This window comes from Pelodiscus sinensis, chromosome 7 (assembly GCF_049634645.1).
Source record: "Pelodiscus sinensis isolate JC-2024 chromosome 7, ASM4963464v1, whole genome shotgun sequence".
Lineage (NCBI taxonomy): Eukaryota > Metazoa > Chordata > Testudines > Trionychidae > Pelodiscus > Pelodiscus sinensis.
The window spans coordinates 61,691,733-61,714,351 of NC_134717.1; the positions used below are offsets into that span (position 1 = coordinate 61,691,733).

At 47.5% G+C, this 22,619-nt stretch overlaps 1 protein-coding gene across 1 annotated transcript in view; it reads right to left on the reverse strand.

Moving 5' to 3' along the window:
- Positions 1-22,619, reverse strand: part of RAMP1 (receptor activity modifying protein 1) — a 77,250-nt gene that overhangs the window by 31,786 nt on the left and 22,845 nt on the right. Inside the window, exon 2 of the mRNA XM_006127409.4 lies at positions 9,200-9,338. Within this exon, the coding sequence (XP_006127471.1) occupies positions 9,200-9,338 (139 nt within the window). The remainder of the gene's footprint in view (positions 1-9,199; positions 9,339-22,619) is intronic.

Genomic DNA, 22,619 nt, shown 5'->3' on the forward strand with positions numbered 1-22,619 from the left:
ACCTGCCAGGGCCTGTGCGCTTGTCCGGGGCTCTCCCTTCGTGCAAATGGGAGCTGTGGGGAACACAACCACCTGCCAAGGGACCGGTCCATTTGCAGTCTACAGGCACTTTGCCTTACGCTGTCACTTCGCTGCCTTTGGCTGCTTATTGATCAGGGGCCTTATCAATAAAGGGCACAGAGGCTGTGCATTTAGATCTGAGCGCTCCTTGCAGAATATCTAGCTTCCCCAGGAGATAAGAGAGGCCTACAGCTAGCGGCAAGCCATCTAGGAGCAATTCCCCCGAGCCGTCACTTGCATTCCTGGGGATTCAGCACTGACGTCTAGGAACGCACACCTGCTTCAACTGCACCTGTCTGCCTGACTCACACTGCTGGGCCGAGTCGCTGGGCCCCGTGAGGCTGCAGCCATGGCTTACCTTAGATGTGACTGCATTTCGGCAAGCCTGTGCAGTGCTTGTATCTCAGCTGAAGGGGTTGGCTTCCCTGACCAACGGGAGCAGGGTGCACCACCCCACTGGCAGTGCTGGAGGCATCCTGTCTGCAGAGGACATCATGGCAGGAAGTGTCCGCCCACACCGAGGTGTGGAAACTCTTCTGGCATGACCCTGGGGCAGAGCCAGCCCTGACCCACCCTCTGGATGGGGCAATGGTTCTTCTCTGTCCCCCTTTTAGTGTCTACACTCGCTCGTGGCCCTGCCATTCTAGCCCACCAGGATCCTCTCTGCCCCCCATGTGGGCTCTCGAAGATGGAGATAGGTCCCCCTGCCCCACAGCTTTTCTCTCCCTGTGCAGAATCTGCTCCTGTGTTTGTAAAATAAGCAGGGATCGTGCCCAGTGGGAGGCATGCGAGAAACAGAAGGCGGCTGTTACCAGCCAAATCTCCCCTCTTGGTGCTCCTGCAGCCGGTAATGAAGATATAATTGACAGATTGAAGAGAAACTTACATTCAATCTCTTTTGAGCTCAGCCAGATTTGACACTCTCAGTGGTACCCTCTGGCTGCTATTACAAGCCTCCATCAACTATAGATTTGCAAATGCCAGGACTGCTCTATTTATTTATTTCTAGGCTGAAACATTCTCTGTGCATATTTTAAAATAAATTTAAATAAATACACCACATGCTGACCAAAGTGCACTCTGAACAAATGCCTCCAGGATAAAGCAGACACATTCCCCCAATAAATCCACTCAGACAGATGTCTGAGTCAATAAACCAACCTGACAGGTGCCCTATGGACTTGGGCTGGTTTGTGTGGACATTTTCCAAGACATCTCCACGCAATCTGTGCAGCTTCCCTCGCTGTCTTAATCACCTCTAGCCGGTACCAGCAGCCCCCATTCCTTCTCTGGGACTCTCAGCTACCACACTGTTCTTCAGGAACCTTCCCTCTTTTCCTTGGCCTGGTCAGTGCTCCTCCCATGTGGCTTCCCCTCCACTCACTCTTTGCTTCCCTTTCTTCTCCACTGATCCCCTGGATTCCAGCACCCCTTACCCTCGTCTCACAATGCACATTAACTCTCTCTTCTCTCTGCTGCTCCCTCCCTAATGCTCACCTTAACAAACATCAAAGCAAATGGAGAAGGCCAAGTCAATACTTATGCATGGGAGATCAATCTTCTGGTGTTCGATTTATCAGGTCTAGTTAAGGCCCACTAAATTGAATGCTGAGGGTGCCCCCAGTTGGTGCTGGTACTCCTAGCACTCATGAGGAGTAAGAGAAGTCGACGGGAGCATTTGTTCCCATAGACCTCCCACTGTGAAGACAGCACCAAGCTCAGCTTAAAGCATGTCTCCTCTAGCTACATTATTTATGTATCTGGAGTTGCATAACGTAAGCCAATTTTCTGGTTCTAGTGTTGACCTGGCCTAAATCAGGCTGTGGCAAAAAAAAAAGAAGTTTACCTTAACTGCCATGCCCTATATACACACACCCTGAGAAACACTGAGTAAGGCAAGCATTCAAAATCAGCGTACCAGCGGGCAGCATCAGTTCCTTGCACAGGAATTTGTACAGATCAATAGCTAAGCTTTTTCCTCAGCATTCCCAAGTACATCTAAGGAGGCACGGATTCTCTCCTACTTAGGAATTAAAGAGCACTGCCAATCGACCAGGTAATTCTGGGTTCATACTGAACAAAGGGGCTCATGCAATCAAATGAAATGCTGAAAGTTCCCAACATTTGCCAATGACTCAGAGATAACACGCTTAGTAGAAACCACCTGGAAGATAAAAGTGCAGAGAGCAATCCCAGAGTACACGCCATGACGTAGCTATGGGGGCAAAGACCACTGCTGTGATGTCAGAGAAAAGGGAGCAAGTTGTTAAAGCTGCTTGAAAAATGTATTCTAAATCTCTTTTAAAAAATGAAAAATGGCCTTTTATAAATACCAAGAGTGAGAGCAGATTAGCTGTACAGGTCCATTGAGCAAGTTTAAACTAGCTGCTTCAAAAAGTCTATGGTGCCGTAAAGCCAGCCACCTCGTAAGCAGCAGTGGACTGGCAGTGTGCTGAGCAGCCAAACATTGGGCAGTTAGTAAAGAAGAAAACTGTGAAAATCTGAACATGGTTAAGCTACCGTGGATTAATAAAAACTCCCACCCTCCGGAAAGTTACATACGTCCTTTATCAAAAGCTACTGGCTGGGTTTAAGATAGAACTAGAGATTAAATAAAGGTCTTTTCCCTTGCCACTGACACGCACTGCAAATGATCCAGCCCCTAACCCAAACTGCAAACCAGTGCTTCAAAGATTGAATCACAATCCTATGGCTCTCCCACACAGCATGCCAGCTATCTATAAAGACATTTTTCTAACTCATTTAAAGATCAAAGCTAACTTTAACTGGTCCATTCTCCCCAACTATTTCTGTTTTCAAGTCAGGCACTGTGTTTCTCAAGCCGATTATAATAGACGCAATGGCATCTGGTCAGTTAGGAAACATGAAAATAACTAATTTCTAATCAATCTTTGCAGACAGCTTTCTAGCCAAAGAAAGTGTTCATGCAACACTGGGGAAATTATCTAGAAAGACAAATTACCCCAGAGGAATTTGTTTGATCCTGAAAAAGAGAACCAGCAATCTCAGCACAGAGCATAATAAACGACAATCTCTTTAAGATACAGTTTTGAGGGTACCCAGACCACTCAAGTTAAATATAAAAATAGACAGAAAGAATGGGAAGAAATGTGGGAGAAATGTTGGTGAAAGAAGAAATTTTGAAGTATATTTGATAAACATGTCCAGTCATTAGAGAGTGTTCTTTGTTCAATCCATAACTTTATATAATAAACTATAGGATTTTCATTGCCAAATGATTTTTTGATTAATCCTCCAGGAGCTTTCTAGTGGAAAGAAGCCACACAAAAAGGAATGAAGAATTAATTTTTCCTGTTCTAGGAGCTGCTTAGCTATTGGTAGCCTCTTATTGGAACAAAAAAACCCCTGCCCTATCACAGAAGAATGGTTCAAAAATATGGGAGGTTTTGGAAAAATTAACATGCTAATTACACATCTAGCAAAGTGGCCAGAGGACAGAGAAATATTTTGATATTTGGTTACCTTTTTTCCAGTATTCAAAGTACATTCACCTGCAAAAAACAAAACAAGCACACCTATCTTTTTAATATTAACATTTGCTAGACATGCCTAGTCAGTTATATATGTGTTTAGAGTGATTTCACTCAATTCATTACAATCACTGCAACTGACATGGGTATTGTAATGATGTTCACACTGAAACATGGTAACAACACTGTGAAACAGAAAGAATCAGTAAGTATATATCTGTGTAATGTCTCTTTAAACAAAAGCTATCTGTTATGAAATTGTTTTAATTCTGATATTTACATGGAAAGAACTTGTAAACTTGTTAAAACTTCTTACATAAATTAAAAAAGAAAAATGGCTTTTTATACAATAATAGTTTTTGCAAAACAATTTCTTTTTTCAAATTTTCTGATTTGAATTTTTTAACCAAACTGTTTTAATTCCCTCTGCTTTTATGACCCCTTTTCCCATTTTGTCATGAAAAAAGGAGAGTGAGAGTAAAAAAGGGGAGGAGAAACTGAAGCTGTTTTTGAAAGTAAAAATGTTTACAATATTGAGGGTGGGAGGAATGGTATTCTTTTTTTTTAAAATAAGTTTTTTACAATATACTTTTTTTAAATAGCATTGACATGTATTTCAACCTGCTCTATTGTATTGAGGATAGTAAGATCTTATTTTTACACTTTGCTTTATTGAAAAAAATACTCCAGAGTCTCTACATTAATACGATGTTAGGTGCTTGTAATAGGGGAAAATGAATGTTGGAAAGAAGGGCTAACGGTGGGTTCTATTTTTCCTTGCTGATTTCCTATATTAACTTTACTGGGGAAAAATTGTGTTTTCTCCAGAACAGTCATTGGTTATAAATGTTCTTTCCCCTCCCTCTGCGTCAATACAGATCAATAAAAGCCATGCTAGCATGGGCATAGGACTGGAAGCAATAGCTCTGGAAAGTGCATTGAAAAAGAAATACCTAGATGCCAAGCTCACAGTACTAGAGCCAGAGTATTTAACGCAGTACGTCTGGGAGCTAATAAGGCAGATCTTCTCCAGCAAGGCTGCAACTACCGAAGTCAGTGGGCTTTGGAGGACAATCCTGAACACCCCTGCCCTGGAAATGGTACATCCTGACATAAGTTATACGGGGAAAAATCCATTTTCCTTTCTGGGTCAGCTTTTTCCATCAAATATATCAGAGGTGGGTGGTTCTGCCTCCCCTCACAACTGTGGGGCACAAAATCCTCAGCCTTGTGTGAGGAGCACAAGTCAGTTGCTATTCTTGCCTCTGGACCTTCCCAGATGTCAGAGGTATCCTATGAATTAGTGGGTAATTAGTGGATCAGTTCCGACAGTGCTTGTTAGTAAAGGACTCAGAAACCCAGGATTATGTTCCTGGCTCTGCCACAGCCTGCCGGGTGACCTTGGGCAAGTTACTTCATCTCTTTGGGCACTGGTTTCCCTTCCAAGTCTTTAAAAACAATGAGGGGTCCTGTGGCACCTTAGAGATTCACAAAAATGCATACAGTACCATGAGCTTTCATGGGTAAAGCCCACAATTCATCTGATGAATATATTTTTGGGTCTCTGAGGAACCACAGGACTAATCATTGTTTTTAAAGTTGCAGACTAACAAGCTGCCCCTCTGAGACATCAGAGTCTTTGTCTGTCTTGCTGTCTAAAACAGCAAGTGCTTCAAGGCAGGTACTGTCATTTGCAAAATGCCTAATGCAACAAGGTCTCAGGTACCACAGCAATACCAATAATAAATAATCATAAATTTTAAGTGGTACTATGAGAGCACCATATAGTTACATGTGAAGGTGTTGGGGAGAAAGGTGGAAGATGCGTCCACTAAAGATTGAACGTGGGTATAAGCAAGTATTAGGAACGAGGTTCCCTGCTGCTACTTGCTCGTGTTTGGATATTTTACCAAAATCACCTTGTCTGCAACACTGAGGCACTTTGGAATTTCACTGATCACAAAGGGAAAGAAATATAACAAAGCACATCTCCAGTGATTTATTGTGAAGTCAGGACAGTGTGTTCTACAGATTCAATGTTCTTCCTCTTCTCGTTGATTTATTTCAATCCAAACTAAAGATACTTATTTTATTATTATCCAAACAACATGGCAGGATGTTCCAGGAGAGAAACAGACTGCATCTCTGTTTCTAATATTTTATAAATTGGATTTGAATTACTGACTTTGATTACAAACAGAGGGCTTGGCAGAAAACTGCAATGTAATATATGAGATACTTTAATTGTTTCTTCTAATGATCAAGAAACATGAATCAGTAGAAAAAAATGCATCATTGGAAAAACAAATAGTAAAAAGCACCAGTTCTACGGATCTGGTCTGAAAGAGCTTAACATCACCAAACATGGAACATGAATGACACAAGTTGTTGTCAAGAATTGTGTTGTTAAATTCTCAGCCTGAAACTACTAGACTTCATGCCTAGTTTCATCAGTAAAATGGCAGCCCTCATTGAAAGACAGCTGCACCAATCAGAGTACAGGCAGTCCCCGGGTTACGTGGATCCGACTTATGTCGGATCCCTACTTACGAACGGGGTGAGGGAACCCCGCACTAGCTGCGCCCCCCCCCCCAGCAGACCGCCGAGACGTGCCGCAGCGGTCCCGCCGCCCGCATCCTCCGCGGCGAGAAAAGCTGCTCCGCATCTCCCTGGTCTGCCGGGGGGGGGGGGGGGGCGCAGCTAGTGCGCCCCCCCTCCAGCAGACCAGGCTTTTTCCTGCCGCCCGTGTCCTCCGCGGCGAGAAAAGCCTGGTCTGCTGGGGGGGAGGCGCACTTGTTGCGCCCCCCCCCCCAGCAGACCAGGGAGACGTGGGCGGCGGGACCGCCGAGACGCGCCGCGGTCCCGCCACCCGCGTCCTCCGCAGCTTTGCTCCGCATCTCCCTGGTCTGCTGGGGGAGCTTCCCCAGCAGACCAGGGAGACGCGGAGTGGCTTTTCTCGCCGCGAAGAACGTGGGTGGTGCGTCTGGGCGGTCCCGCCACCCGCGTCCTCTGAAAATGCCTGAGAAGCCAGAATGCCCATCACTGTGAAATTCGGAAGGTCACATGGTACTTCGTCTAACCAGATGAGCCTGCTTGGGAGAACATACTGCTTTCCCTCCAATGCAGAGTCTTAAACATTTCCAAGTGAAAGGAAAGAAAAACCTATCCTACACCATCCAGTTAGGCATAAAAAAGCCAGACTTGTTCCTTGATATTAATACCTCAAAAGGAAAAAAAAGAGTTTGTATTTCCCAAGATAGCAAAGTATTCTGCTGGTGTGAACAGATGTCGTGGGCCGTCTCCAACTGCCAGTGATTCAGTGGGAGACTCCCACAGTCAACGGGAGCTGTAATAGCTACTTCCTGCACAGCAAGGAAATAGCCCTTACCGGGACATCACCCTGGGTTTTCACCCCTTTTATCCTTACCCAAAGGCTTCCAACAAATGTGTCTCCTTTTTCCATCTCAAGGTCAATGAATGTATGTCCATCTTTGATACACAAGGTAACATCTCCAGTGGCAAAATTCCCAGACAAAACAAAATTTCTCAAGGCAGAGAAGTCCTAAGCAAACTGCAAAGAGTTACAAACAATTCTCAGAAACACTGAGTGACAGGGCAGATGGAATTCAATGTTGGTACATGCAAAGCAATGCATGATAGAAAACTATCTCATAATTCCAGTCCCAAAATGACAGAATCTAAATTAGCTGTTACCACTCAAGAGACAGGTCTAGAGTCATTATGGATAGTTCTCTGCAAACATTCACTCTGTGTGCAGCAGCAGTCAATAAAAGCTAATACAATCCGAAGAACCACTAGGAAAAGGATATATAATAAGGCAGAAAATGCCATAATGCCACTATATAAATCCCTGGTGTGCCCTCATCTTGAATATTACATATAACTGTGGTCCCCCCCACCTCAAAAAAGATATACTGGAGTTGGAAAAGGTACAGAGAAGGGCAAGAAAAATGATTGCGTGTATGGAACAGCTTCCATCTGAGGAGAGATTAAAAAGACTGGGATTTTGCAGCTTTGGAAAGAGACAAAACTAGTGGGCTGTGTCTATACTGGGCCACTTATTCCGGAAAAGCAGCCGCTTTTCTGGAATAACTTGCCAGCTGTCTACACTGGCCGCTTGCTTTTCTGGAAAAGCAATGACAATCTACTGTAAAATTGTTAATGTTTTTCCGGAAAAACTATGCTGCTCCCGTTCGGGCAAAAGTCCTTTTCCAGAAAAACTGTTCCGGAAAAGGGCCAGCGTAGACAGCACAGTAGTCTTTTCTGTAAAAAAGCCCCGATCGCAAAAATGATGATCGGGGCTTTTTTACGGAACAGCGCGTCTACATTGGCCACAGACGCTTTTCTGGGAAAAGTGCTTTTCCGGAAAAGCATCCTGCCAATGTAGACGCGCTTTTTCCGGAAATACTTATAACGGAAAACTGTTCCATTTTAAGCATTTCTGGAAAAGGGTGCCAGTGTAGACGTAGCCGTGGTGTATATAACAGGTCTATCAAATCATGACTGTGTGGAGAAAGTAAATAAGCAAGTGTTATTTACTTCTCATAACACAAGACCAGGGGTCACCAAATTAAGTTGTCACGCAGCAGGTTTAAAACAAACAAAAGTAAGTATTTCTTCACACAACACCCAGTCCCATTTGGAACTTGCTGGCAGGAGATGCTGTAAAGGCCAAGACTATATCAGGGTTCAAGAAAAACTAGATAAGTTCATGGCGGTTAGGTCCATCAATGGCTATTAGCCAAGATAGCCAGGGATGCAACTCCATGTTCTGGGTGTCCTAGCCTCTGACTGCCAGAAGTCTGGAGTGGATGACGGGGGATGTATCAGTAATTGCCTGTTTTGTTCATTCCCTCTGAAGCACATGATATTGGCAATGGTCAGAAGACAGGATACTGGGTAGATGGACCATTGGTTTGACTCAGCATGGTTGTTTTTATGTTCCCATTTCCTGATAAAACAAACTCAGGCTTTTAGACATGCCTGTTAGGAATAGCTCAAACACACTCCAGATACAATCCATTTCGTTCTATTTTAAAATAAATCAACATCTTCAGGGCTATTTCCTACTGGCAGAAAGGCAAGAGAGAAACAGACAGAATTGTTGATACACTTACTTATGGAAGTGATAGGCAGCTGAGAAAGAACAGAAATAGATTCAGAAAAGTATGCAAGACATTTCTCTTCAGCAGTGATGGGAAAATAAGCTACAAAATTTGTAATGCATTGAAGTGAGTTTCTGGAAACTGACAGCAGTTGTAAAGCAGTGTAATACAGTTTGTTGTATAATACAGCACACTGCTGTCTCTTCTTCAGAAGCAACGTTCTGAACAACAATGCGTAGTACTATTATGCTACATCAATTGGGTCAAAGGTACATGGTAATCACCATGTGATCTTCCTTCGTGCAGCTGATAAACACTGCACTGGTGACTGGGCAAAGGTGTGACCCGTTTCCCCTTGGGCATGTGGTGTTCAGGCAGGAGAGTGCTAACCCTAAGAGAGACAGCTTGAAAACAAGACCCCGTGGGTAACTTTCACTGGCCCAGGACACCCTGCTTTGTGAGATTGGACAGGGCGGGAAAGAAGAGCAACAAGGCACTTACTCTGCTGTCTCGTCCCAGTCACACCACAGCTTCTGCCCTATCACCTCCATCTCAAATTTAAACTGGCTTAGGCAGTAATCCTCCATCAGCTGGCCATAGTCTGCTTCATGGCACGCAGTGACCACGATAAAGTGATGGGCTGGAAGAGAGAACATGAACAAGGAAATTCCATCAATTAGTTGATTAAACTAAATGTAACATCCCTATTTTGAGGATCTGGCCTTTTCTCCCTTCTCTGGAGTATAAACCGCCGCCTGCGTAGCAGTAAGTCTGGGTGAATCCTCACTTCCTCACAGTTTGCCTCATGGCTCCTTTCACTCTTCTACCAATAGCAATTATAACTTAGGGTATGTCTACACTACAGCGTTATTTCGAAATATCTTATTTTGAAATAACGCGTCTACACACAAAATGCATTTTGAAATAGCGTTTTGCTATTTTGAAATAGCTTGTCCACAATGATTGGACGCTAATCACATTTAAAGACAGCTGAAACCGGTTCCAGCAGAGCATCAGGTCAGTAGTTGCTTTGTGAGGCTTGTACTTAAAGGGACCCCCCTGGACAGCCGGTTCTCAGCTTTCCCTGCTTGCCTGCCTACTTCACTGAGGGACAGCAAAGCATTTTTCTCTCTGTCTGCTGTGGTTGCCCTGACTCGGGACACCACAGCACTCGGTACCATGGAGCCAGAGCTGCCCCGGGCACTCTGGTGCTCATTTTGGACACGTTGCTGCGAGCCTGGCTGCAATTTCTGGAGACTGCCTGGCAGCAGCACTGCCCGGATGCCAGCGTGCCCCGCTGCATCTGGCGTCTTGACACCAGCAGCGACTGGTGGGACCATATCGTCCTGGAGCGCTGGGGAGACCAACAATGAACCCAGAACTACAGGATGAAGAAAGACACCTTCCTCGAGCTCTGCGAGTGGCTCGCCCCTGCTCTGCGGCAACGGGACACGCACGAGGCCCGCCTTCCCCCTTCACAAGTGTGTGGCCATCGCCCTCTGGAAGCTCTCCACTCTGGATAGCTACCGATCCATGGTGAACCAGTTCGGCATGGGGAGATCCACCGTCGGAGCAGTGCTCATGCAGGTATGGCAGTCTCCAACCACTGTGCCAGGAGGGGTGGGGTGCAAGGAGGGTACGGGCTGCCCTAGGGAAAGGGGGGGGGGAGATGGTGAAAGTCCCCTCCCCGGGAGGGTTTGGTCTGTCCTAGCCACACTATGGACTGCCCACATTGGCCAGGATTGCAGGGGGGTTGCTTCTGGGAGTGGGGGCATGGGGCAGTGGCGGGGAAGGAGCACTCTCAGCCACCCTGGCATCCGAGTGACTTTCGGTGGTTTTGTGCGTCCTTCTGCAGGTGGTCAAGGCCATCAATAGAGAGCTGGTCGACAGAGTCATCTGCCTCACTGATTTGGACGCGGTGATCAAGGAGTTTGGCGCCCTGGGCTTCCCCAATTGCGGGGGGGGGGGGCAATCGATGGGACGCACATCCCCATCCGTGCCCTGGAACACCAGGCCGCCCTGAACATAAACCGGAAGGGATACTTTTTGGTCATTCTGCAGGCTGTGTCTGACCACCAGGGCCAGTTAATGGACATTAACGTGGGTCGGTCCAGCAAAGCACACAACCGGGCTGCACACTGGGACCTTCTTCCCCGACTGCCACATCAGGATTGGGGATGTGGACGTGCCTGTGTGCCTGGTGGGGGATGCAGCCTACCCACTACAACCTTGGCTCATGAAGCCCTACACGGGACACCTCAACCCCTCCCGACAGGCCTTTAATGCCAAGCTCGGAAGGGCCCGCATCATGGAGGAGGGGGCATTTGGCTGGTTGAAGGCCTGATTTAAATGCCTCCTCACCCACCTGGACCTCTCCGAGTGGAATATTCCACACGTGGTGGCAGTATGTTGTGTGCTGCATAATTTGTGCGAGAGGAAGGGGGAGGCTTTCCTGTCAGCCTGGATGGCAGAGGCTGACCACTTGGCTGGCTTCTATGCATAGCCCCGCACAGCTGCCAGCCAGGAGGGCCCATCGGGGGAGCTGTCCGTATCCTGGAGGCCCTGCGGTAGAGCTTCCACCCAGAGGAGTGAAGTCTCCCTGGCGTGCCCCACTGGGGCCTTATGCCTTAGTCCACCCTCACGTCCTTTCACTTCCCCCTCCCTAACCCCCTTCCTGATGTACAGTAAAAACACATGTGTTGCCAAAAACAAACTCTCTTTATTGACCATAACTGGGGTAAGGGGGAATGAGGGCGGGAGAGGGGAGGGGTAAACCTGGGAGGAGGGAGCTGGAAGGGGGAGGCAAGGGGAAGAAGGGAAGGATAAGCTCAGGATTGGGGGTCTTGCTGGTCCACCTGTCTCCCAGCACTGCGGGTGCAGAGGCCTCGGCATCCCGGGGCACGGAGCAGGTATGGAGGGTGGAGCGGGTGGGAAGCGGGGGAGGAAGAAGCAGGAGAGGGAGCAGGAGTGGGAGGAGGAGAGAAAGCTGGGGCGGCCACAGGGGCTGGAGCGGCAGCAATCTCTGCACCAGGGTCTGCAGGTGGTCGCAGATGACACACCCTGGTCAAGCAGCTCCTGCAAGCTCTCCCGCCGCAGCTGCAGGTCTCCTGCACCCAGTGCTCCTGGCAGAAGACCTGCCTTCGCAGGAGCTCCAGGTGCTACCACTGATACTCCTCCTGGTTCCAGGTCAGCCTGCTGAGGGCCCGGGTGCAGGAGGGTGCCCTGGGCAGGGTGGTGCACCCTGCACTCGCAGCTGCTGCGGCTGTGGAGAAACACGAGAAGTGGTCAGTTCTCCCTGGGGACACAGTGAGTGAAGCCCAGCCCCCCTCTGCAAGGCAAGGACAGCAGGTCTCCGCACCATCATGTCCTGCTATCCCCAGAGTGTGAGCTGGCCCCTGTGCTGTATATAATGTGGGTGTTGGGGGAAAGGGGAGATGTGCCCTGCCTCTGTGTAGAGGGGGCTTGTGGAGGGAGGGCATGGTGCAGTGTCCCTCCCTGGGGTCAGGTGCATGTCATGTGCCTTCATACATACACGCATGTGGGTAACAGGCCAGGGCCCAGGGTGGCACGGCATATGCACAGGTTTCTGAGTGCTCCGTGGTCAGCAAGACCCACAGGCATGGTCCCTGGTCCCCCTCCCCCCGCATAAGGGGACAGTGATGGCACTCACATGTCGATGCCTCCCCAGCCTCGGATGACACTGGCGACAGGCTTGCTGGGATGGCTCAGGGGTCCTGGGTGCAGGGCACACTCCCTCCAGGCTCCTGCGGCTCCTGGCCATCCTCCTCCTCCTGGGTGTCATGGGCAGGACCCTGTGCCCCAGGGTCGATGACCACCTGGGGGGCACGGACCGTCTGACCCCCCAGGATGCAGTCCAGGGCATCGTAATAGGGGTAGGGATATGGGTCAGCCCCTGGTTGGGGGCTGCCCCCAGAGGCCCTGGCATGGGCCTGCTGCAGCTCTTTTATTTTCATGCGCACCTGCTCCTGGGTGCGTGCGTGGCCTTTGATGGCCAGGCTGTCAGCCATCAGCCTGCAGTCAGCCGCATTCCTGTGTTTAGTGTGGAGATTGTGGACATTGGAGGCCTCCCCCCAAACCTCAATGAGGTCCACGATCTCCACACTAGACCAGGAAGGTGCCCGCCTTTTGTGGCCCCTGGCAGGCTCCTGGGAGCTGCCAGCCTGCTCCTGGGGACCGGTGAAGGGCTGGGTGCCACTGGGTTTCTGGCTCATGCTGGGCCAGGTGCACGGACTGCTGGCTCTGGGCTGGCAGGCTTGCAGCTGGCACAGGCACTGTGGCCAGAGTCTACCCCTTTAAGGGCTCTGGGGCTGGGGGCGGAAACCGAAGAGTTTTCCTGGTTGTGCCCAGAGTAGCCACCAGGGCACCCTGGGAAGGGCTGGAGGCCCCCTATTTCGAAATAAGCATCTACACAGCGCTATTTCGATTTAGCTATTTTGAATTTGGCACTATTCCTCATGGAATTAGGTTTACCAAATTCAAAATAAGCGCTCCGCTATTTCGATTTCGGTTTGGCTGTGTAGACACCAGGAAAGTTATTCTGAAATAACTGTGCTGTGTAGAGACACCCTCACCGACATAAGCCAGCCAACGAATATGTCAGGAAGCCTCCTCTCCGCTCTGTCCATGTAACTGGAGTGTCATTAGCATCCCTGTTCTCAGGAACATCCTTCTACACCAGACCCCTGCAGAAATGACCCTTCGTGAGAAAGAAGACGCTGCTCTGACAAGAACTGTACCCGGCTCTCCTCTCCAACATACCAGTTCCAGAGTAGGAGACGGTATCTGGAGGACAGGGTTGCCCTTATATCGTATGTTAAATGACTGTTTCCAGCTTGACACAAAAGCTTGGCAGCCATGAGCTCCCCACACAGGAGCCTAGATATAGGAACTGCTCCCAAGGCCTGGGAAGACATATGGGAAGAACATAAACATTGACACAGAAAGAGACTGGTAAATTCTATCTAGTCCAAAAGTCTTTTTCTAGCACTGGGCTATTCAAAGAAAGGTATAAATATCCCCCACGAAGCATCCAATAGTGCAATCATATAGCCCAGTAGTTATGTTGCTTCCTGAGCTTATCCGGGGATGAATTTACGACTGACACATGAGGATTGAAAGCCCTGGACATTTTTATCCTGCCTATGTTGTAGCAGCAGCAGCAGCAGCGGCTGGAATAATTCACACCGGTTTGTCTCATCTTATTGAAACCCTCCAAGCTGTTTGGCTCCAGAAGAGCACGCAGAAGGGAGTTCTATTCCTCACTCTGACATAACATAAAGCACGGCTCCTTAAATGCTTGTCCATGACATTTATAGCGGGTAAACGTTGGTCCATATTTGGGTGGAGACACCAGATTCATGGTTTGTAGTAGAAGCCAAAGAGATCTTGCTCTGGCTTCCAAAACAGACCATCCTTTGTTAGTCAGCACATGATAAGAGGCTGAGTTGGACATGGTATGGTGCCACACTCCGGACCCGGCCTACGTGACAGCAAGTAGCCACATTTGCACCCGGTTGTGAACAGCCGAGTGAATGACATGCTGTGAATCATGACTTACAGTCTGTGTGGATCAAGCGAATCACTTCCACGTCACATCCTCTAACTGAGGGCAAAAGTTTGCCACTATCAGCCCTGACCATATCCTCCTATACACAATTTATTTCCAGGACAAATGAGCACAGACCACCTGAAACTCAACATTACAATAACTCAGCACAGACCAGCAACCCAACAGCAACACACCTGAGTCTCTAGCAACCAAGGGCTTTGTTTATGAAGATCAGTAACAAGACCCAATATTTTGTATATTATTCAAAAGATCTGGACCATGTTCTTAAGTAGGTGCAGTTTTAGAAACAACTTCAGCAAAGGCTTAAGCTGAAGGGGAGACTGTTGTCCTAGCAACGAAATGTTGAAGTCCAATTCTTCAGCACTTGATGGGGAATGCATGTGCTTTTGATGAACCCCAGCAGCTCTGGCAGCAACTCAAAGGGGCATCCCCGAGGGCTGATTTAGTTTATTAAATATAATGTCTTCTGCTGAGATCTCCATTCCTCAGCCTGAAGGGGGAGAGGCGCATCGTGGGACGTGAAAGCCATTTTCAGGGTGGCTGCGCGGAATATCGTTCTGTCACAGTTTGGAACTGCATGTGTCCATGAGGTGTGATGGGGCCGGAGCTGTACACCAACTCCAATAGCTCCACCAGGCCAGGCACTGCACTGCTCCGTGGTCACTCCAGCTGCTGTCGGAGAACAATCCATTTTTAAATCACAACAGCCCCTGGGGCTGGCAAACAGGACAGCCCTTCACAGTGCTGCTAGGCTGGAAGCATTCAACAACTTTTTGTTCTGTTTCACCAACAATAATATTCTTACTAAGTGCAACACTGAAGGCGACAGCCTCAGTATGAAATCATCTTACCATAGAAATTTGTAAAGCGTCTCCATTCCAACTCTGCCTGCCAACAACAAGGTCTGCTAAACACAAGTAGGGTGGCAAACACGGATTTGGCTTTTCCGTCAAAAAAGGCAGCATCACTGTTGTTAACTCCGAATCTTACACTAGATCTCTACAGCATTTCCAGTGCAGCCATAAGAAGAAAAACAAAAAATGCACAAACACAACTCCAGGCAAGGATAGAAAAGAAGAGAAGGAAAAAAGAAACAAGAGGAGAAGAAAAGTAATGAGACAAAGGAAAGCAGAGCACAGCACTATGAAAAGAGAAGCAGAACAAGAAGATTGAAAAAAATAGTGAGACAAGCAAAAAAACTGAAGGAGAAAATGCAAAGAAGCCAAAATACAAGTGAGTGACATGCAAGACATTCAGGAAGAAAAATCAAACTAAACACAGACCATGAGGCCAAAGGAAAGAGATCTGCAGTAACCAAAGAAAATAATAAATGTCTGTCACAGTAAAAGCCAGAGAGGAGAGTAAACTGCCCCAGAACAGACAGACAAATCATTAGGGACAGCCAAATATTACATGATGGATTTGCATGGATTACTGCAGACAGATAGCAGTGGCCATCTGGTTTTATTCCCCAGTGTTTGGGCCCTAAAGCAGCTGAGTGTTGAGGAAAAGGTAGAGAAAGGAAGAATTATATAAATTTAAGAAAAAAAAGGAGGAGGAAAAGTCAGCAAGCAGCGGAGTGGTGAAGGAGAGGGCCAGAAACACCAAATCAGAAGGGAACACCTGCATGTTGTACGCAGGTGTCTATAGGAACATACCTATTGTATTCAACAGGGAAGAGAGCCCATGTTTTTAGCTAACAATGTTGTAATATAAATTACAAGCAAACCAATCCACAGTGCAAAGAATACAGCTGTAGGAAGTAGAAGAAACAATGCTGCACTTTTGTAAGGCAGGAGGGTTTTTTTGTTTTTTGTTTTTGGTCATTCTCAAGCATCTGACTAGTTATAACTTTGCTCACAGGCAGGGCTCTGCATCTCCGGATCACTGATACATTGACCAGATTAGCAGATTTTGTTATACAGGCAGTCCCCGGGTTACATGGATCCGACTTACATCGGATCCCTACTTACAAACGGGGTGAGGCAACCCCGCACTAGCTGCTTTCCCCCCAGCAGACCAGGGAGACGCGAAGCTAGCGCCCCCCCCCCCCCCCCCCAGCAGACCAGGGAGACGCGGAGCAGCTTTTCTCAGCAGACACCTCAGCTTGAGAATAAAGGACTGAGGGAAGTGAGGCGTGGGAGAATAAAACTGAGCTCTGGAGAAATGTTTGGCTAGAGTTTCCCCTACAATATGTACCAGTTCTGACTTACATACAAATTCAACTTAAGAACAAACCTACAGTCCCTATCTTGTACGTAACCCGGGGACTGCCTGTATTGTCTTTAGAATATGGGCTACGCTAGACCATCCCCTCTGCCAAGGCTTGGACTGTAGCTGCAGCTACACTGTGTTTCTCAACGATTGCTACATCCCACATGCTTATTACCAGAGCTTGTTTTTGTAACCATAACATACTGATTCACTTATTAGTAAATATAATGATTATTTTGAAGATGAACTTGTCTTACTGCTTCTGCAGATTAGCACGCAACACAAGCACCAGGCACTTACAAAACCACCGTGTTTATAAATATTTATAATCTGCTTGTTACAGACATGCCCATTTCTTAAGAACCCTGGTTTATGCTCAGACCCTGGAAACAACAAAGAAGCCACATATCTCTCAGTTTTGGCAGCCCAAACTTCCAGTGACACCTCCTGCCAATTTTGAAGGAAACAGGCATGCTTAAGCAAGGGACTAGGCTGGAGCCAGAGCGAACATAGCTTCTCAAGGAAAAGAGCCAGCACTAGAAACTTTTTACAGGAAGTCCATGTACCTCAACATGGATCAGGCTCAATATAGTCAGGTTACGGACCTCATTAAGGCCGTGTCTCCACTTACTGGGGGATCAGTGCTGTAGGGATCGATCTCGTAGGGGTTGATTTAGCGAGTCTAGTAAAGACCCATAAATCAACTACTGATTGCACTCCTGTTGACTTTGGTACGCCATGGGGTCCCGAAGAATAAGGGGAGTCAATGGGAGAGTTTTTCCCATTAACCCCCCACAATGGGGACAGCACAATAACTCAAATTAAGGTACATTTACTCCAGCTATGCTATTCATGTCATTGGAGTTGTGTAGATTAGGTCGACTTTCTCCCATAGTGTAGACCTGGTCTTACCAGGATAGTTCCTTAAAGCCTTCAGAGGCTGATTCTTTTCAGCAGAGAGGGGATGCCCTGCCCAAATTAGAATATTTACAGCTTTGCAGAGTGGACTTATTTGTCCTCTGAAACTTGTCTGCCAGCTGGGTTGAGCTCGATGAAGATTCTATAACTAAATCCAAGAGCAAGAGAAACTCACCCGGCTTTTCATTTTGTTACAAAACCTAAAAGTGTTGCAGAGTCAGCCAAAAGTTTCCCATGGTTTCTGAACGTAGGGATAGATTTAGGCAAAGTGCCCTCTTCTTTCCCTCAGAGGGAGGCGGAGATTTATTGCTTCAGTTAGGTACACTAGTTTCTCGTGGTTTCAACCCCAAACAAAGCAAAATGCAATTTCAGATGCATACTCAAACATGAACCCAAAAGGCAGTGGACACTTGCAACCAAATCTTAATTATAAGCATTCTGCAAATCAATAGTGGTCATGTAACCATTGGTACAGTAGGTCTTGCTATAAAGAATATTAGTTATGTTGGAACAGCTACTTATTCCCGTTGTAAAAAATATACCATATTACAACTATCCTAGCAGCCCAGGAAACACAGGTAGTTTTGATCGGGTTGAAGATTAAGCTGGGGCTGAATTTTTGTCACATCACAGATCCGCTATGAATGGAGTTGTCCATTAAATATTTTCCTGTTTCTCTAATCCAGGGGTTTTAAACTCCTGGCCTGGGGGCTAGTCCTGGCTGGGGGGAGGCGGATACACAATCTGGTCCTGTACTCCCAGTGGGCGGGTGGGGATGGCCTGTAGATTACTGGCCCCCCAAACTCTGGGAAGGAGAGGGCAAGGTTATGGTGGGAAGGGACAGGCCTGGGGAGTGGGGCAGTAATAGACTGGCCCCCTCCTGGCCTGCTGGGAGTCCCAGGCTGGATTACGCAATCGCTCCAGCTGGGACCATGCCTCTGGGCCAAGAATGAGACCCCGCTGTAATCCCAGAGAGATCTGAGTGGGCTGAAGAATCAGAGTTCTGTTGCACTAAACAATACAAAACCAGAGCACACAATTCTAAGCTTCCTTTGTCCCCTACTAACCTGATCCAGTCTCCTTTGAAGTCAATGGGAATCTTTCCAAGTAGATTGGGCCTCATACTTCAGACCTCCAGATTCTATACAATTCATCCCCAACTGCTGAGGAAAGTTCTGCATCTCTCTCTTTATTTCATCTCAGACGTTGCTCTTACAGTGCTTTTATCCTATTTCACAACTGATTCCTACAGGTGGTGGGGGTGAATGAGGAGGAGGAGAAAACCCAAGGAATTGTGGGAAGCAGTAGGCATTTCTCAAGGAAAGCCAAACCAAATGAGGATTGAACCAAGCTCAGAATTATTGAGAGTGTTGTTCTTGGATCTGAAAGCCAGAAGGACCTGTTAGTCACCTTGCCTGAACTCCTGCCTAACATGGTCTGTAAAACTTCACAGAGAGACTCCTCTCTCCAGCCCATACAGCCTCTGGGTGAGCAGGAGCCTGATTTTTGGCAAGACATCCAGTCTTGATTGTAAAACGTTTACATGAAATGTATCTCCAGCCCCCTTTTCAAGTTATACCAGTCGAACCCTGCCCTTCACTGCACAGTGCTCAGGAGCAAAGGGTAACTTTCCAGCCAGGTGCTGCTTCACGGACCCTTTTCAGCACCATGCCTAGGCAGGTGCGTGAGGGAAGGCTGTGTCTAGGTGCGTTGCTGTGCTGAGGCCTATAGGAGCAGCTTTGCCGGCAGGGTGCCCCGTGGTTGGCACAAGATGTGTGACAAGCAAAGGGGAAGTGGTTGGGGGAGTCTTTTGGCAGCTCCTCACTGCAGGGCTGGGAACCAAAGCAAGATTCAAGCTGCACGGCTTTGGCTTAAGCCCGGCGGAAGGTGTCCACCAATCTGCTTCCCTGACCTGAAGCACATGAAACTGATCATGGGTGCTCTATTGCGTGGCAAGGCTTTCCTGTCATGTCAGGCTGCCTTGACTGATGTACTTATATAGAACATACTAACGGGTTAGAGTATCGATGATTACAAGGAGGGGGCAAGCAAGTCGCACACATACCCGTGAGAAGCCTGCCTTGGCACCAATCCATTATAATAATTTGGAAAAATAAATGCCACCTCTGCTGTTAATGCGTTTGGATACGTCTACACTAGCTTGTTTAAATATCCCAGGCTTCATTTGCATGTTCCCGGGCGCTGCCATTTTAAAATCCCCCTTAGTCCGAACTCTGTGCCTGTGGCTACACGCGGCACGGAGTAGGTAGTTCGAATTAAAGATCCTAATTCAAACTATCGTTATTCCTCGTAACGCAACTCTGCTTGCCCTCATTACCCTAGCTAGCTCGAACTAACGAGCTAGTGTAGACGTATCCTTTTAGGGCAGAGGGTCACAGGTCCTTAGAGAAGTCTCAGAGGGGTAGCCATAACAACGAGGAGTCCTGTAGCACCTTAAAGACTAACAGAATTATTTGGGCAGAAGCTTTCATGGGCTGGAATGCACTTCATCAGATGCAGGAAGTGATTGAGAAGGTGTTAATAACACAAGAGGAAAATTAGTTTTTGTCATGGGGGGGGAAGGTGCACGGCCACAGTTTCCCCAGCCAGGAGTTTGGTGAGGGCGGGAGCTCGGGGGCAGCAACACTCCACCCCCAATACGCCTACAGGGGGGCGGAGAATGGGCGGGGCCAGGCTGGTGGTTTGGGAAGGCTGTGCCTTCCCCTGTCTATGATACCCACCGCCCCTGCCAATTTGTAATGAATGTGTTGAGTCTGCTTTGCTTTCTGTGGTTATACTAGTGAATAGGTAGGAATGTGCATAGAAATAGCGCATTTTAAAGGAAAATTAGAAAACATTTAGACAAAGCAAGCTCTGAATTTATAACCTGAGTATTTCCACTGGAAGCGTGAGTCTGTTATAAGTCATCCAGTCAGGGAATGGAAACAAAACCCTGTGAACTAGGGCCTGTTCTTTGACATCAATGGCAAAAGGCTTCCCAAACCGATGCTATAATAATGTTCAGTCCAAAATTAACAAATACAGCTCAAAGTCTGGATCCAAGTGATATCAATGTCTAATAGTTAGAGCTGACTGGAAATTTTCTGACAAACTTTTTTTTGCTGAAAAAATGCTGATTTTTTAAACTAAAGCTAATCACAAAACAGGGCTGGTTTTGATAAATTTCAGACTCCGTTTTGGAGGAAAAGTTTCAAAATGGTCACAAATATTCTGTTCTGACATATTTGAAACCAGAAAGTTTATTTCCCAACTCAAAATTACTTATCATGAAAGATGAGGAGAAATACGACTGCTGCTTATAAATACATCTGAGAAATAAACACCAGGGAAAGTCAATGAGGAGGTGAAAGTTTATGCCCTAAAAACCTGTTAGTCTAAGGTGCCACAGGACTCCTTGTTGCTTTTGCAGACACAGACTCACATGGCGACCTCTTGGAGACTTTTCAGCAGGGAAAGAGAGGAGATATTTAAGTCAATGCCCAATGTTGAATGAGTAATGCGAGCCAAAAGCCAAACTTGTATGAAGACTGAACTTGATACGTTTATCGAGGGGACGGTCTGCTAAGACGGATCAAGGATAGGCCATATGCCACGGAAGGCAGTCTTAAATATTTCCAACAGCCAGTGATGGGACACTAGATGGGGGGGGCTCTGAATGACTTTTCATCCTAGGCAGAGAAGCAGAGATCCTGGGGGTAGAGGGGTACAGGTCACCTGCTGGTTTAAACTAGAGTAAATGGCGGATTCTCTGCAACTGGAAGGCTTTCAGTCAAGATTCTAGTGCCCCTCAGCCAGAGGTGAGGGGTCTATTACAAGTGGGTGGGTGATGATCTGTGGCCTGCAAGGTGCAGGAGATCAGACTAGATGATTACGAAGGTCCTTTGTGGCCTTAAAGCCTACGAGTGTAAGAGGGATTCTCAGGTGAGGGCTAATTCCAACCCCAGCCCCAACCCTTCGGGATAACCAGAACTTGTGGCGACTGAAGAAGGTATCTCCTCAAAAGGATCCACCTCAAGCTTTACAACAGGCTCTCAGAGGAGTTTCAGCCGGGGCAGCAGAACCAGGGAGTAGTGGGGGATAGCACCTCCCCCATAGAAATACCCCCAGGGCTCTGCCCCCAGGTAGACGTGCAAAGATGAAGGCAGGATGCAGAGGGGCTGGTGCAGCTGCTGTGGCACCCAGGATGAGGCCGGGGAGCAGGGAGGAGGTGCCAGCATCACTTCCCTGCCTGGAGCTGGCTGCTGTCCCCTCCCCACAAACCACAGAATCATAGATTAGGGTTAGAAGAGACCTCAGGTCATCAAGTCCAGTCCCCTGCTCAAAAACAGGACGAACTCAGCTAAATCTCAGATGCCCTTGCTGCCCCTCCGCCTCCCCTTCCCCCCCAATTCATAGCAAGCTTCCACACACACCCTGGATTCAGGCCCCAATCCTGCACCCACCTGGAGCCGGTTGACGTCTATGGGGCTCTGCATGTGGAGATCAGATTGCAGAATTGGGAGGTTAGCTAGTTCCTTTCTGTGATTCTGACTCAGTGTGAAGATAAAGTAGCTGAAGATCAGCCTTGTATGTCTTAAAACAGGACCTTGCTGTTTTGATTTAAGAAGGTCCTCGAATGACCTTGGGACGCAGCAAGAGCCATAAATAAAACACCTCCCTCTAGGCGACACATTCCTTTCTGCAGATGCCTGTACTTGACTCTCAAAGTCAGAACCAGATGCAGCATCACACACAGGCCGAAATCCAGCGGAATCAATCCCCCATGCAGACTCAAAGGTCCAGGTGATTTGGTTAGAAAAAGAAACTGCACTGTCTAAAAGAAGCCATTTTTGTTTGCTTTGTTACCCCAAATATCCTTTCTGGCTTTAAAACAAGCCAAACCAAACCCCCAACAAAACAACAGTCACACAGCTAACAGCATTCCCCTCTGAAAAAACTGCTGCAGGGTTCTGCGATTGGGAGGGGAGCAGGACTAGTGAATGCTGCCATGTTTTACTTCCCTCTCCAGTCTGGTCTTAACTGCATGTTAAGGCATAAAAATGCCTTTTAATTAATTAGACCCACCATTTCACAGCGGCTAATTCCTGAGGGGTCCTCCGAAAACCTCGGCACAGTGAGGGGTTGAGGTATGAATCATGAAGGTAGCAAATGAGATGCGGAAAGGTTTGGGGATTTTAC